Raw genomic sequence first — 16712 nt, forward strand, 5'->3', positions numbered from 1 at the left:
TTTCTCTCCAAGTTAGTGTAGTAAAACAATTAAATACAATTGTGCCATTTTTGGTTTGCTAAATATAAGAAATTTGAAATTATGTATACTTTTACTTTTGATACTTAAGTAGATTTTTCAGTTACATTTTCTTTTGATACATAAGTATATTTAAAACCAAATACTTTTAGACTTTTACTCAAGTAGTATTTTATCAGGCAACTTTCACTTTTCCTTGAGTCATTTTCTATTAAGGTATATATCTTTTACTTTTACTCAAGTATGACAATTGGGTACTTTTTCCACCACTATGTACTAGTAGGCCTGTATTACTCTTGTATGAGCAGAGAAAAATGATCATCAGCAGAGTAGGGTGAAGAACTTCCTCATCTTTTTCATCTTTCCTACTTTTTTGTTAATTTTATCTGGGATTGCTTACCTTGTCACTGTTTTTACAGTCTTTTATATCCAACAATGAAAATGTTGAGAATGAAAATGAAAGGCCAAATACAGGCTGTATCACAACCGGCAGTGATTGGGAGTCCCACAGGCCGGCGCACAATTGTCCCAGCGTCGTCCGGGTTTGGCGATGTAGGCCGTCATTGTAAATAAGAATGTGTTCTTAAACTGGCTTGCCTAGTTAAATAAAGGTTAAATAAAATAAATATATAATAATTGGCTGCCATTTGGGGAACCGTGACCTACACCAAAATCGTTGTGAGACTTTGTGCCTATTTTTCTTCTGCGATGTTATCACACTGTAATAGTCAAATCAAGCAATTGGATATGAGCAATTTATAATTTTTCTACTGGACCTTGATGTTGTCTTGCAGCTGCTGTTGCAGAATGAACAGGGGCGCTGTGCGCCCTGGGCTGTTCAGCTCAGGGGTTCTGCGTTAACTCCACCCCCCGACAAAAGTTTGCAGCCCCGGCTAAACTTCCAGTTCCCCTCTCTACGGACGAGTGCTCTTTTCCAGCTTACCCACGCAGAGGCCCCATTTTCCAGAATGGAGTGCCGGTTAGTTTTAGCGATTTTAGTCGTTTGCCTCATCTCTTATGGACTTTCGGATGTGCAGCTCAGTAGTAATGTTATTCTCGAGCCGTATGATCTGCTGTTCGACACAGCGGTAGAAGCATACTACAAGGGTGACTGGATGACGGTCATCCTGAACATGGAGAGGGCGCTTCGGAACAAGGCTGCGATACGCAGGGTGAAGGCGCATTGCCGAATAACTTGTGCAAACCAGAGCGCTTTCGGAGAGCCTTTATCCAGCATAGTTGTGACAATACCAGGTGCTGGCTCTGTGGAGGATCTTGGTTTTTTTCAAAAAATTATGAGAAGGGCTGATTGTGTAAATACCTGCGAAAGTGATAAAATTGGACCACCAACTATCCATAAAATCACTGAAGATGTGGACCTCGAGTTTAAGAAGAGAACCCCTTACAATTATCTGCAAGTCGCATACTTCAAGGTATGAAAATAGTCGACCAAATGGGTCCTATGCATAATAAATGTTCAGATCTTTCATAGGGAAAAGAGTCGACCATATAGGTTCTTTGCATAATAAATGTTCAGACATTGTATAGGCTTGAAACAAACACAGCCAGTAGCCGATCCAATGTTGTGGATAAGATTCGCCTGCGTCATCTTATTGCACTTTTTGAAGTGGTCTACCATGCACATTTATCAATCACACTTGCATGTCAATATAAGAGCAATGTCACTTTTTATTTTGTCCAATTTCATTTAAACTAACACTAAGAAGCAAGTCGTGCACTATAAGTGCTCTGTCTTCCCCACCCCCCAAGCCAAGCCGGTCGTGCCACGTCTCTAGGTGGAGTCTAGCTGTGTAGACAATTTACGTCCTACACTGGATTCTTCTCGATTTTGGGGCTTGTCATCAACATGCGCTGTAGATCTCATGCATGCTACTGTGCCATTCAAGAATTTACTTAACTTTTGACAGAATAGTCATGTATATATTTATTTGTGTTAAGTCTTTTTTTTTTAACGTTGTAATAAGAGTAGTTAGCCCTATAAATTAAGTAAATACATGTAGCCTATAAGATGTTCCTGAATGTCAAAGGTCATATTCATAGCCTATTTACGAATGTCAATAGATATGGAAAAAAATATGTAGGCCTTATGGCTTACATAATGGCTCCAATGCAGTCGTTTTAACTCAATATTAAATAATTTCTGGGTAACAATTAAATACCTTACTGTGAATGTTATCCATTAAAATGGTAAAAAAAGAATAGCTTCTTAGCAAAGAGCAATTTCTCAAGGAATAATTATGACTGTGAGTGTTCTGAGTGGGGTCTCGCTGTTATAGTAGTTTGATTCTGTAGTAGTAGTTTGACCACTTACTGACTTACCACTTACTGACTTTGTCAGGTACGGATGTGCGCAAATCAAGGATGCAGAAAGACTGCCATCCCATCTGCCCCCATTTAACATAACGTACGTTAAAATAATTATTACTTCTAAACAAAAACACCTTTTGCATTCTTATACGCTTACATGTTGGTGTTATTGCAGTCGCTAAGATTATATTTGGTTGTCATCTTTGCAAAATACCTATTTTGGACGCAGCAATTGTCAACTAGACTGCTAACGTCATTGGCTGTAGCAAAAGCTAGCGAAGAGCCATTTACTGGTTGAAGACAAAGTTGATTATGTTTTTATGTATAATGCAGTTGATTTGTGATGATGACACAAACATTATGTTAAGCAGGACATTCATACAAGCCTGAAATTACAATTATAATCCAAAAGTAGTGTGAAATGCACTCATAAGCAACATGTAAATGGAGGCTTTTTTTGCTGGCATTCTATGGGAACCTCCACAATTATTGCATTTTTTGACTGCACTGGGCTTTTAAGTTAAACCAACAACTATAAAAGAGACATATGGCCCCTGATTGAAGACTACTTACTATATTAAATAGGAGATTGACTAGTTGCCTAAAACAGCATGTTGGTGATTGCAGCTCACACATTTCTTACACCATTCCAGGGGGTCTTGTAAAATACTTCTGAGAGGTGGAGCATTTAGGGAAGCCTTTGGAGTCACAATGTGTATAAGGTTTATTCAACAGATACAGTATGCTGTATTATTGATTTATTCACTAAATATCTCTCTTCCCTATGTAGATCAATAAGCTGGATAAGGCTGTGGCAGCGGCCAACACGTTTTTCCTGGCCAACCCAGACCACATTGAGATGAGGCAGAACCTGGACTACTACAGGATGATGTCCGGAGTGCAGGAGGAAGACTTTAAAGACCTGGAGGCCTGGCCGCACATGGTGAGACTGACACCACTAATCCCCAGTAATGCACCCATTATCCCAGTGACAATGCACCTGTTATAACAGTTACTATGCACCAGTTATTCTAGTGACAATGTATCAGTTATCCCAGGAACAATGGACCAGTTATATACCATTTACAACATTTGGAACTGCACATAGTCAGACAGTAACCACTTACCAATTTGCCTACTTGGAACTGCCAAGCATATGGGACAGGGGAAGGGGCAAGGGTGTCAAGGTTGTGTGCTACTGGTAAGAAGTCAGGTGCAGGAGAGCAGAGAGTTGTGATCAGGCGCACTTTATTTGGCAGAAGCACAAAAGACAGACGCAACTGCGTCAAAAACCTCCAGCCAATGGCAAAAGTGAATATACGCGAAAACACTCACAATAATGCAAATGTTTGACAATAAACATAGTACGGTTCAAAACACGATACCCGGTGAAACAACCAGTCTGGCGCGTAACACTAAACACGTAACAAAACAATTCCACACAAAGACATGGGGGGAACAGAGGAATATATATATGCAGTGTAATTAGGGAATGTAAACCAGGTGTGTGGGGAAACAAGACAAAACAAATGGAACAATGAAAAATGGAGCGGCGATGGCTAGAAGGCTGGCGACGTCAACCGCCGAACGCCACCCGAACAAGGAGGGGAGCCGACTTCGGCGGAAGTCGTGACAAAGGGACCTTATTGGCACCAGGTTGGGTAGGGTCAACGAGTTGAATTAAAATGTGGCTGGGCTGCTGACTCCATGCTTTGCTCTCTACTCTATCTCCCAGGCAGAGTTCCTTGCAGGGAAGCGGTACTACAGCTCAGACTCGTTCGGTCTGGCCATCGACCACTTTGAGGCAGCGGTGGAAGAGTACTTCAGCGCAGACCAGGAGTGCCGGGCGCTCTGCGAAGGAGCTTACGACTACGACGGATACAACTACATGGAGTACAGTGCTGACCTCTTCCAGTCCATGACAGGTGTTAAGACAGACTAAATCCCAAAGAACCCCATGCTAACATTTTGGATAAAAGCTTAAACCTTGTACTCTTATGTTTGCCCATGTCACTGTCAGACCACTACATGCAGATTATGAACTGTAAGCAGAGCTGTTCTGTGGAGCTAGCCTCCACCGCAGGAAAGGACAAGCCATTTGAGGATTTCCTCCCTTCCCACTTCAACTACCTACAGTTCTCCTACTACAACAGTGAGTCTCAGTCCCTATTCACTCTGCACCTACATGCCTTTTTAGAATCAGGGTGATTTGCTTTCACAAATCAATGTGTCCTCTGCCTGGCTGTCTGCTCGTCTGTCTGTTTGATGTCTCCCTTTCTCTCTCCCACCAAACCCCCCCCCCCCCCCCCCCCCCCCCCAAATCAGGTGAAAAGTATGAGCAGGCCATAGAGTGTGCTAAGACCTACCTGCTGTTCCACCCAGAAGAGGAGGTAATGAATCAGAACCTGGCCTACTACTCCGCTGTGCTGGGAGAGGACAAGGCTGCAGCCATACCTGCTAGACAGGTACACACACACACACACACACACACACACACACACACACACACACACACACACACACACACACACACACACACACACACACACACACACACACACACACACAACCTGCACCTTCCTATCTATCCCTCATGCCTCCAACTCACTTCTCTCCATCTCTTCTCCCTCCCAGGTGGTAAAACAGCACATTCAGCAGTCCCTGTTAGAGAAGGAGCTGCTCTACTTTGCTTTTGAAGTGTTTGGAATCACCTTTGTTGATCCAGTAGGTTAACATGTTTCTTATCTTCTCTTGTGTCTCACTGTTTCCACCGACAAGACATCACCCTGATAGGGGACTGCTGTCAGGTGGGTTTTAGCATGTGTGATCTCACATCCTGCCCCTTCCTTTGCAGGATTCCTGGACCCCTGCAGACATCATGCCCCTCAAACTGAGAGAGAAGCAGAAGTAAGAGAAGCACACACGTACAGACTAGAAGAGGCTGCTGGAGGGAGAAATTGGAAGAATGGCTCATTTTAATGGCTGGAATGTAATGAATGGAAATGTATCAAACATGCTGTTCCATTCATTCCATTCAAGTCATTACAATTATCCTGTGCACCAGCCTCCACTAGTACATGTATGCTCTCAATATCAGACTAGGATCTGCTCCGCATTATGTTTAGGCTCCCGAGTGGCGCAGCGGTCTAGGGCACTGCATCTCAGTGCTAGAGGTGTCACTACAGACCTTGGTTTGATCCCGGGCTGTATCACAACCGGCCGTGATCGGGAATCCCATAGGGCGGCGCACAACTGGCCCAGCGTCGTCCGGGTTAGGGGAGGGTTTTGCCGGGTTAGGATGTCATTGTAAAATAAGAATTTGTTCTTAACTGACTTGCCTAGTTAAATTTAAAAACATTTTTTATCTTGTAACCTCGTCTTTGGCGCCCTCTGCAGGGCAGACAGGGAGACTGCAGCAAGAATCACTGAGGAGATTGGGAATCTGATGAAGGAGATTGAAACTCTGGTGGAGGAGAAGAACAAGGAGTCGACTGATATTGCCAAGATCGTACGAGAAGGTAAGATTTCCTGGGAGCATTCTTTGTCCATAGGTTTTTGGAGGGTCACAGCATGAAGTTTGGGAATGTCAGTGGACTGTCTTGCACACTCTGACTGTACACTCTCTATATTCATTCCCCCTGTCTCCCTTCCAGGTGGTCCTCTGTTGTTTGATGACATCAAGATTACCATGTCGTCTAAGCAGCTGAATGGGTCTCAGAGGGTTCTACTGGATGGATTTATCTCGGAGGGCGAGTGCAGAGAGCTCACCCGCCTCTCTAATGTGAGTGGGAGCCAGGGTCAGGGCTATCTGTCTGTGTGTCTGTGTGTGTGTGTGTGTGTGTGTGTGTGTGTTGATGGAGTGTGAGCTTCTGATGGTCTGTGTGTTAAAACTGTGCGCATGCTTCTGTCATTGTGTGTGTTGATGCTGTGTGTGTGTGTGTTTGTCTGTCAGGCGGCTGCGCTGAAAGGTGATGGGTACCGAGGCCTTCCCTCCCCACACTCCCCCAGCGAGAGCTTCCAAGGAATCACAGTCCTCAAGGCTATTAAGGTACATCACTGACCCTACACACTAAAGCCCTGATAACCCAACCATAACCCAAACACCACCAGCCCAGCACTGCCAACACTGTTTCTAACCCAGCATGGTCAACTTCACCCAAAACCAACCCCCAACTAGTTTCATCTCCTAGCCTCAGCTTTATCTCCAACCTTTCTAAAGCCTCAGCCTAATGGCATCCATGTACAGTTACCAGTGAGTTGTCTATAAGAAAGCACCTATTTCTGATGATATTGTCCTGCTCTACAGTTTGGACAGGAGGGAACTGTGCCCCTGAAGAGTGCCCGTCTGTTTTTCGACATGAGTGAGAAGGTGCGTAGGGTCCTCGAGTCGTACTTCCGTCTGGACTCTCCTCTCTACTTCTCCTACTCTCACCTGGTCTGCCGCTCCGCCATCGATGGTGAGAAACTCCACTACGGCGGCCCTCAGGGGACAGTATTGTTGTGTATATCGAATCCAAGATGGGGCATTTAACCCCACATTAACCACCTGCCTGTATGAGTATATAGACATACAGTAAGATATGTTTCCATTCCTCTGTCTGTACAGAGAAGCAGGATGACCGTGACGACCTGAGTCACCCAGTTCATGCAGACAACTGCCTTCTGGTCTCTGAGCTCAACAAGTGCATCAAAGAACCACCCGCATACACACACAGAGACTACAGGTACACACACACACACACACACACACACACACACACACACACACACACACACACACACACACACACACACTGCATATGCTTATAACATAGGTATCAGCAGCAGGTATCATCATGCACCACTGTCTTTAAGACCCTTCCCTTGTTCATGTTGTCTTTTAGCGCCATCCTCTATCTAAATGATGACTTTGAAGGAGGAGATTTCATTTTCACTGAACTGGATGCCAAAACTGTCACAGTAAGTTTCAATCAATGATGAAGGATTGAGGGATGCAGAGTAAAAACAGTTGATTTACTCTAAGGTGTAAGTTAATTGACCGTATGATGACTGATGTCACTGCCCTGTGTTGCCCAGGCGGAGGTGCGTCCTCAGTGTGGTCGTGTGGTTGGTTTTGGGGCAGGGGAGGAGAATCCTCATGGCGTGAGAGCGGTCACTAAGGGCCAGAGGTGTGCTGTGGCCCTGTGGTTCACCCTTGACCCCAAACACGAGGAGAAGGTAACATATCTATTAGTCAATCCATCTGGAGTTATGTATAGTCTTTGTTTCTATCATGCTATATATTGTGATGGGTTGTTTTGTAATCTGAGGGAGAGAGCAATGCTTTCCACTTATTGATTCATCTACATTTCATCAGTTTCTCTTGCTTCAGTCTTAGCTAATTTGTGTGTGTGTGTGTGTGTGTGTGTGTGTGTGTGTCTCTCTCTCTCTCCAGGAGCGGATCCAAGCTCAAGAGATGCTGAAGATGTTCTCCACTCCTACGGACGCAGAGTTCACAGAGACAAAGACAGAGAGCTCAGAGCCACAACTCACACTTCCTGACCAGGCTGCGCTTCTTGGTCAAGCTGCACCCCCAGTACAGGAGCAGGCAGACAAACCAGTTGACAAACCAGCAGAGAAGAAGCCTGAGGAACCAGCAGAAATAGTAATAGAAAACCCAGCTGATAACCCAGAAGATAAAAAGGATGATAAGCCGACAGAGAATCAGGCAGAAAAACAAATTGCCAAAGAGGGTGAAAAACCCAAGTTGAAAGAGGCGGTCAAAACGAAAGACAAAGCAGCCGACGCATCAAAGGCCAAAGCGACGACTAAAACAGCGGCTAAAGCAGGGGACAAAGCCAAAGCTAAACCAGCAGCAAAAACAAACGTCAAACATGCAGCAAGCAAAACGAAACCTAAAGCAACAGACAAAAAAGAGCAGAAGCCAGCTACAAAGAAGGCAGAGAAAGCCCCTGTCAAAAAGGTTTCCAAGGACTCTAAAACTGACCCCAAATCAGCCTCGGACTCACAGAATGACAAGGATGAGCTGTGAGACCAACAGCACCTGTGACTCTTACTCTGTGGTGTCTCTATTTTTCTACCGTTTGAATATATTTGTTAAGGTTTTCTCTGTGGGTGTGCTGGATAAAGATATGTAGTTGTTGATGGATGTTGTTTGTCTGCCCAGTAGCGGTGGTAAATTAACCTGTGTTGTAATGTAAACCATACCATAATACCAAGGGACTGTAAACTCACTCCGATGGCTGATATCAACTAATCAATCAATCAAATCAATGAATCAACCAATCAAATTGGATTTGTATAGTGCATTTCACAAATGCATTTGTCACAAAGTGCTAAATAGTAACCACATTTAAATTCATATCCCAGACTCATGTGAACATACTGTGTTGTTTTTATAGTGTTACTTTTGTGTATGATTTGGAATTCTCTGTGCTATTTTGTACTGATTTTAAATGAACTGTTCTTTGCTTCAGGAATGGAAAGATATAATCTCCCAACAAAAAGAGATAAAAAACAGGAAAGAACAACATGAACAAATTAAATGTGTCTGAGTAGAGACTGAAACTTGGATTCATGTGGATGCATTAAATAAAGTCATGTTTTCATACTGAACAAAAATATGAACGCAACATGTAAAGTGTTGGTCCCATGTTTCATGAGCTGAAATAAAAGATCCCAGAAATGTTCCATATGCACAAAAAGCTTATTTCGCTCAAATTTTGTGCACAAATTAGTTTACATCCCTGTTAGTGAGCATTTTTACTTTGCCAAGATAACAGGAGTGGCATATCAAGAAGCTGATGAAAAGCATGATCATTAATTACACAGGTGCACCTTGTGCTGGGGGAAATAAAAGGACACTCTAAAATGTGCAGTTTGGTCACACAACACAATGCCACAGATGTCTCAAGTTTTGAGGGAGCATGCAATTGGCATGCTGACTGAAGGAATGTCTATTTGTTCATTTTTCTACCATAAGCCACCTCCAACATCGTTTTAGAGAATTTGGCAGTACATCCAACCGGCCTCACAACTGCAGACCACGTGTAACCACGCCAGCCCAGGAACTCCACATCCTGCTTCTTCATCTGTGGGATCGTCTGAGGGGGAGGGGTGCTGAGGAGTATTTCTGTCTGTATTAAAGTCCTTTTGTGCCCAAAAACTAATTCTGATTGGCTGGGTCTGGCTTCCCAGTGAGTGGATCTTGCTCCCAAATGGGTGCCCATGGCTATGCCCCTGCCCAGTCGTGAGATCCATAGATTAGCGCTTAATGAATTTGTTTACATTGACTGATTTCTTTCTATGAACTTGAAATTGTTGCATGTTGCGTTTAAATTTTTGTCCAATATACATTGGTGTTGCGTTTTCATGTAATAACTCAAGAGAACACTAGGTGGCAGAGAGGAACTACCATGCCATCTCATGTACATCAGACAACACACATTTTTCTTTCTACTGAATATGTTTAAGTATGGACCCTCAGGGTTTAACTTCATCCTTAGGGTCCGGTAACTCCTTAAATCATAGTTATGGTTTTGTTATGGCTTTGTGGAGGTAATTTGAACTCCCAGGAGACCAACATAAGTTGTATGAAAGCCTGTTCAGACTATTGAGATGGCCCCTGGCCAACATGTCTGTTGTTGATCTCTGGTTAGTTAGCTACAGTATCTCCTCAGGGGATTCTTCTCTTAGGATCCTGTTTATATCAAAATGCTGCTCCACCCTACGACCACTTTCTTAGTTTTAAATAGTTGAGCTGTATCAGGTCATGATAAGGTCTTTGGGGAAGTGAGATGAGCTGCTGAGTTTCCCTACAGAATTAGAATGAACAGAATGGACATTCCAATTCAAAGTAAATTTCCATGGTGTTGGCAGTCTGGAAGCCATACTGGTTATGAACAGTTTGAAATTGATCAATTAATGGTTATCTTCATAGAAATGAATGGAGATACCAGAACAGTCATGGACGTTCCGTGAACATAACAGCAGAACAATCATATCCAGGGTTCCTTGCCAAGACAATCAGCAAGTAATATTGACATACTTGTCTGTTGGCCATATTGGTTGTGTCTAGAAAGGTCATATAGATTTGAGTTTGTCCATTCTGGGCATTGTGTTTCTATGGTTTCCTCAGCCCTGAGCCTGTGGGTGGAACAGTAATAATGCTGGGTCCTGTGCCGGAGTGTCTGTGTGGGTTTAGCATGTGGATGAAGTCATGCCTGCACAGAGTAGAGCAGCTATCTACACACACATGGACGCACACACGCACGCACGTACTGTGCATGTACTGTAACAGGTCAAACATCCCAGTTATTCAGCAGCGCAGAAAAGGAGGCGTTTGTCAGACCTCTTGCCCATGTGGAGATTATTGTGTGTGTGTTAATGTCTATGTGTGTATGTGTATGCGTGTAGACTTGTGGCTAGTCATTTTGAAATCTTCATCATCTCCCTAAAGGAAAGCCTTGGGGTGGTTAAGGGTGATTTGGGTGGCTTCAATGAAGGTCTTCAAGCAGCTGTGCTGTGTATGAACTGGCCCCCTTCCCCTACTGCCTGAGTGGTGGCCTCCTGTGAGTGAGTGAGTGAGTGAGTGAGTGAGTGAGTGAGTGAGAGAGTGAGAGAGAGAGAGAGTTTGACTGTGTGTGTCTTTGTCTCTGTATCTCTCTCTGTGCTTTCTTTGTGTTTCTCTGTGTTCTGGGTTCTGATCCAGAAAGAGACACAGGCCACTTTGTCTCTCTGTGTGTTTGTGGTGTATGGGTTTGACCATTGTTCCAAAGACCTGCAGAGAGAGAGGAGTGTGAGAGAAAGCGAGAAACAAGAGTACAGTAGACATAGAAGGAAAATCTGAGATTAGTACAAGTCTCGCACAGTGCAGGCCGATGTTGGAGTCAGCTTTCTCAAGTGTCTCCATGTGTGTGTATCCGTGTGTGACTGTGTCCGCAACTGTGGATGTCATCCTTTGTGTTGTTGTGCGTACAGTACCTTTACAAGTGTATTTGTGTGAGTGTGGATCGTGGTGTATCTGCATGTGTGTGTGTGTTGTGAAGTGAATTCCCGTTGCTCTAGGACAAGGCCACAGATGAAAGACAAAAAAAAGTTGAAAATTCCCCTTTCTGGTTTCCATGGAGACAGAGTGGGCATGGAGACGACAGTGGCAGGATTGGGCCGCAAACAGCGGGATGCGGTGCTGAGATTAACTACGACTTTCTGTGTGTGTGAGAACGAGACCCAACTCTGAGACATACTGTAACAGTGTTCAAATTGGGCTGGACACAACAGGAAGAGGCGCTGAGATTAACTCCCACTCTCCTACTCTTTGAGTGTGAAAAGTGGAGAATAAAGTGGAGGCTAAAGCAGCAGGCTAAAGTGGAGGCTAAAGCAGCAGGCTAAAGTGGAGGCTAAAGCAGCAGGCTAAAGTGGATGCTAAAGTAGCAGGCTAAAGTGGAGGCTAAAGTAGAAGGCTAAAGTGGAGGCTAAAGTAGCAGGCTAAAGTGGAGGCTAAAGTAGAAGGCTAAAGTGGAGGCTAAAGTAGCAGGCTAAAATGGAGGCTAAAGTAGAAGGCTAAAGTGGAGGCTAAAGCAGCAGGCCAACATGGAGTGACATGGCCTCCCATGACACCTCCCTTTGGGGAAGACAAGAGGACTGAAAGAAGGCTTTCTGTTGTTGATGAGGGAGGCTGGGAGGACTAGTCCTGGTTCTTGGTTTGTATTGAATAAGCATTGCAGTCACTACATTGCCCCAGGGTATAAGTGTTTAAAGTGCAGTACTGAGCTCTATTTTATCTGTATTCTGTTTCACTGAAAGATTTCCCGTGTCCCCTCTAGCTGTGTGGCACAAAACAGAACATTGCCCCTCTACACACCACCCCAATCCAGAACACTGCCCCTCTACACACCACCCCAATCCAGAACACTGCCCCTCTACACACAACCCCAATCCAGAACACTGCCCCTCTACACACAACCCCAATCCAGAACACTGCCCCTCTACACACAACCCCAATCCAGAACACTGCCCCTCTACACACCACCCCAATCCAGAACACTGCCCCTCTACACACAACCCCAATCCAGAACACTGCCCCTCTACACACCACCCCAATCCAGAACACTGCCCCTCTACACACAACCCCAATCCAGAACACTGCCCCTCTACACACCACCCCAATCCAGAACACTGCCCCTCTACACACCACCCCAATCCAGAACACTGCCCCTCTACACACAACCCCAATCCAGAACACTGCCCCTCTACACACCACCCCAATCCAGAACACTGCCCCTCTACACACCACCCCAATCCAGAACACTGCCCCTCTACACACCACCCCAATCCAGAACACTGCCCCTCTACACACAACCCCAATCCAGAACACTGGCCCTCTACACACAACCCCAACCCAGAACACTGCCCCTCTATACACCACCCCAACCCAGAACACTGCCCCTCTACACACCACCCCAATCCAGAACACTGGCCCTCTACACACCGCCCCAATCCAGAACACTGCCCCTCTACACACAGCCCCAATCCAGAACACTGCCCCTCTACACACCACCCCAACCCAGAACGCTGCCCCTCTACACACCACCCCAATCCAGAACGCTGCCCCTCTACACACAACCCCAATCCAGAACGCTGCCCCTCTACACACCACCCCAACCCAGAACGCTGCCCCTCTACACACCACCCCAATCCAGAACGCTGCCCCTCTACACACAACCCCAATCCAGAACGCTGCCCCTCTACACACCACCCCAATCCAGAACACTGCCCCTCTACACACCACCCCAATCCAGAACACTGCCCCTCTACACACCACCCCAATCCAGAACACTGCCCCTCTACACACCACCCCAATCCAGAACACTGCCCCTCTACACACCACCCCAATCCAGAACACTGCCCCTCTACACACCACCCCAATCCAGAACACTGCCCCTCTACACACCACCCCAATCCAGAACACTGCCCCTCTACACACCACCCCAATCCAGAACACTGCCCCTCTACACACCACCCCAATCCAGAACACTGCCCCTCTACACACCACCCCAATCCAGAACACTGCCCCTCTACACACCACCCCAATCCAGAACAGGTACACGCCCTTAAGCTTCACACAGCATTTCGAGGACTGTTCACACTCAGACATGAGCAGTTACAGTATGGTTGAGGACATCCCAGTCAGTCCAGATCTGCTGTAAATCATCACTAAAGCTGCCTAGCTGCCTGGTCTCATATCTAAAACCAACCTTGTGTTAGTGGGACAGAGGAGCTTATTGTTGGCTGCTTATTCGGACGGATGCCAGCTTGATGACTTCAGGCTTTGCCATGAACTGTCTCCTTATTCCCCAAAAGACTGGGATCACGGCCGTGCCGGCTTCGAGATGGGACCAGTGGCATAGGCCTGGCTGCCTGGGGCTGTCTTACAGCTCTATGGAGCTGGGTTAGAACGGTCCAGGAGTGGGCCTGGGGATGGAGAAACTGGGTCATAACGAGCTTTAGGACCTAGGTTGTAATCGGCTGGGGCTGGGTTGACGTAGGTTGTAATCACACTGGTATGGTTGGGGCCTGGCTATAGAGGTCCATGGAGGGTCAAAGGGGCTGAGGACATACAGTTGAAGTCTGAAGTTTACATACACCTTAGCCAAATACATTTAAACTCAGTTGTTCACAATTCCTGACATTTAATCCGAGTACAAATTCCCTGTCTTAGGTCAGTCAGCATCACCACTTTATTTTAAGAATGTGAAATGTCAGAATAATAGTAGGGAATTATTTATTTCAGCTTTTACTTCTTTCATCACATTCCCAGTGGGTCAGACGTTTACATACACTCAATTTGTATTTTGTAGCATTGCCTTATCTTGTTTATCTTGGGTAAAACGTTTCGGGTAGCCTTCCACAAGCTTCCCACAATAAGATGGGTGAATTTTGGCCCATTCCTCCTGACAGAGCTGGTGTAACTGAGTCAGATTTGTAGGCCTCCTTGCTCACACACGCTTTTTCAGTTCTGCCCACACATTTTCTATAGGATAGAGGTCAGGGCTTTGTGATGGCCACTCCAATACCTTGACTTTGTTGTCCTTAAGCCATTTTGCCACAACTTTGGAAGTATGCTTGGGGTCATTGTGCATTTGGAAGACCCATTTGCGACCAAGCTTTAACTTCCTGACTGATGTCTTGAGATGTTGCTTCAATATAGCCACATCATTTAACTTCCTCATGATGCCATCTATTTTGTAAAGTGCACCAGTCCCTCCTGCAGCAAATCACCCCCACAACATGATGCTGTCACCCCCGTGCTTCACGGCTGGGATGGTATTCTTCGGTTTACAAGGCTCCCCCTTTTCCCTCCAAACACAACAATGGTCATTATGGCCAAACAGTTCTATTTTTGTTTCATCAGACCAGAGGACATTTCTCCAAAAAGTACAATCTTTGTCCCCATGTGCAGTTGCAAACCGTAGTCTGGCTTTTTTTATGGCGGTGTTGGAGCAGTGGCTTCTTCTTTGCTGAGCGACCTTTCAGGTTATGTTGATATAGGACTGGTTTTACTGTGGATAGTACCTGTTTGTACCTGTTTCCTCCAGCATCTTCACACGGTCCTTTGCTGTTGTTCTGGGATTGATTTGCACTTCTCGCACCAAAGTATGTTAATCTCTAGGAGACAGAACACGTCTCCATCCTGAGCGGTATGACGGTTCCGTGGTCCCATGGTGTTTATACTTGTGTACTATTGTTTGCACAGATGAACGTGGTACCTTCAGGCCTTTGGAAACTGCTCCCAAGGATGAACCAGACTTGTGGAGGTCTACACATTTTTTTCTGAGGTCTTGGCTGATTTCTTTTGATTTTCCCATGATGTCAAGCAAAGAGGCACTGAGTTTGAAGGTAGGCCTTGAAATACATCCACAGGTACACCTCCAATTGACTCAAATTATGTAAATTAGCCTACCAGAGGCTTCTAAAGCCATGACATCATTTTCTGGAATTTTCCAAGCTGTTTAAAGGCACAGTGTATGTAAACTTCTGACCCACTGGAATTGTGATACAGTGAATTATAAGTGAAATAATCTGTCTGTAAACAATTGTTGGAAAAATTACATGTCATGCACAAAGTAGATGTCCTATCTGACTTGCCAAAACTATAGTTTGTTAACAAGTCATTTGTGGAGTGGTTGAAAACGAGTTTTAATGACTCCAACCTAAGTGTATTTAAACTTCCGACTTCAGCTGTAAATGGTGGGGGCTAGGGATGTGTCTGGGGAAGGTACCACGGCAGTATGTCTGTGTGGAGGGGCAAATATTGGTTCCCTGTGTGGGTACGCTGTGTACTCTGAGACAGTGTCTAGTGCACTTGAGATACAGGGTTGCATAGTTTTTGAAGGTCTTTGTGATATACTACTCGTATTTCTTGGTGTAGAACAGTTTAGAACAGGGGAACATATACACTTGCCACTGGAGAGCGACCGGGATTCTGGGAGCCTCTTTGTTTAACAGAAGATGTCACCACTGGTTGTTATGACAACAGCATAACGATGCCTGGCCCTCCGTCACAAAGCTAAAGAGACAGATGGCAGGAAAATGGCAGAGGAGAGAGGGAGAGGGAGAGGGGGAGGGAGAGAGGAATGTGTGAGAGATAGAACATGTTAAGTATAGAAAGGGTTACTGCCTCTGTTACGATAATCCTCCTCCTCTTCATCAGAAGAGGAGGAGCAGGGATTGAACCAAGGTGCAGCGCGTTGAAATGACATGATGAATTTATTTAACAAGACAAAACGAACTATACTTGAAAATGATACAAAATAACAAAACGAAAGTAGACAGACCTGAACGACGAACTTACATACAACGTGAAGAACGAAATGAACAGGAACAGACTACATGAAATGAACAAACCGTAAACAGTCCCGTATGGTGCAAACATTGACACAGACACAGGAGACAATCACCCACAAACAAACAGTGATAATGCCCTACCTAAATATGACTCTTGATTAGAGGAAAATGCAAACCACCTGCCTCTAATCAAGAGCCATACCAGGCAAACCGAAACCAACATAGAAACAGATAACATAGACTGCCCACCCATAACACATGCCCTGACCAAAAACACATAAAAACTAACATAAATAGGTCAGGACTGTTACAGCCTCTAAACGTACACTCTGGAAATATTCATACAGTGCCTTCAGAAAGTATTCACACCCCTTGACTTTTTGTGTCACTGGTCTACACACAATAGCCAATAATGTCAAAGTGGAATTATGTTTTTTGAAAATGTTTCAAATTAATAAAAAATGAAAAGCTAAAAAATCTTGAGTCAATAAGTATTCAACCCGTTTGTTATGGCAAGCCTA

The 16712-nt window shown here is 45.0% G+C and overlaps 1 protein-coding gene across 1 annotated transcript; it reads left to right on the forward strand.

The window, feature by feature from the left end:
* Window positions 1–886: 886 nt before the first annotated feature.
* Window positions 887–9036, forward strand: p3h1 (prolyl 3-hydroxylase 1). The gene is made up of 15 exons (XM_055916138.1): window positions 887–1451; window positions 3137–3289; window positions 4082–4271; window positions 4367–4498; window positions 4672–4811; window positions 4981–5070; window positions 5201–5253; window positions 5743–5864; window positions 6000–6127; window positions 6299–6394; window positions 6653–6803; window positions 6953–7070; window positions 7230–7305; window positions 7423–7563; window positions 7781–9036. The coding sequence occupies exons 1-15, from the start codon at window positions 987–989 to the stop codon at window positions 8375–8377; spliced, it is 2652 nt and encodes an 883-aa protein (XP_055772113.1). The 5' UTR covers window positions 887–986; the 3' UTR covers window positions 8378–9036.
* The last annotated feature ends 7676 nt before the right edge of the window (window positions 9037–16712 follow it).

The sequence above is a fragment of the Salvelinus fontinalis genome, chromosome 3 (assembly GCF_029448725.1).
Source record: "Salvelinus fontinalis isolate EN_2023a chromosome 3, ASM2944872v1, whole genome shotgun sequence".
NCBI lineage: Eukaryota > Metazoa > Chordata > Actinopteri > Salmoniformes > Salmonidae > Salvelinus > Salvelinus fontinalis.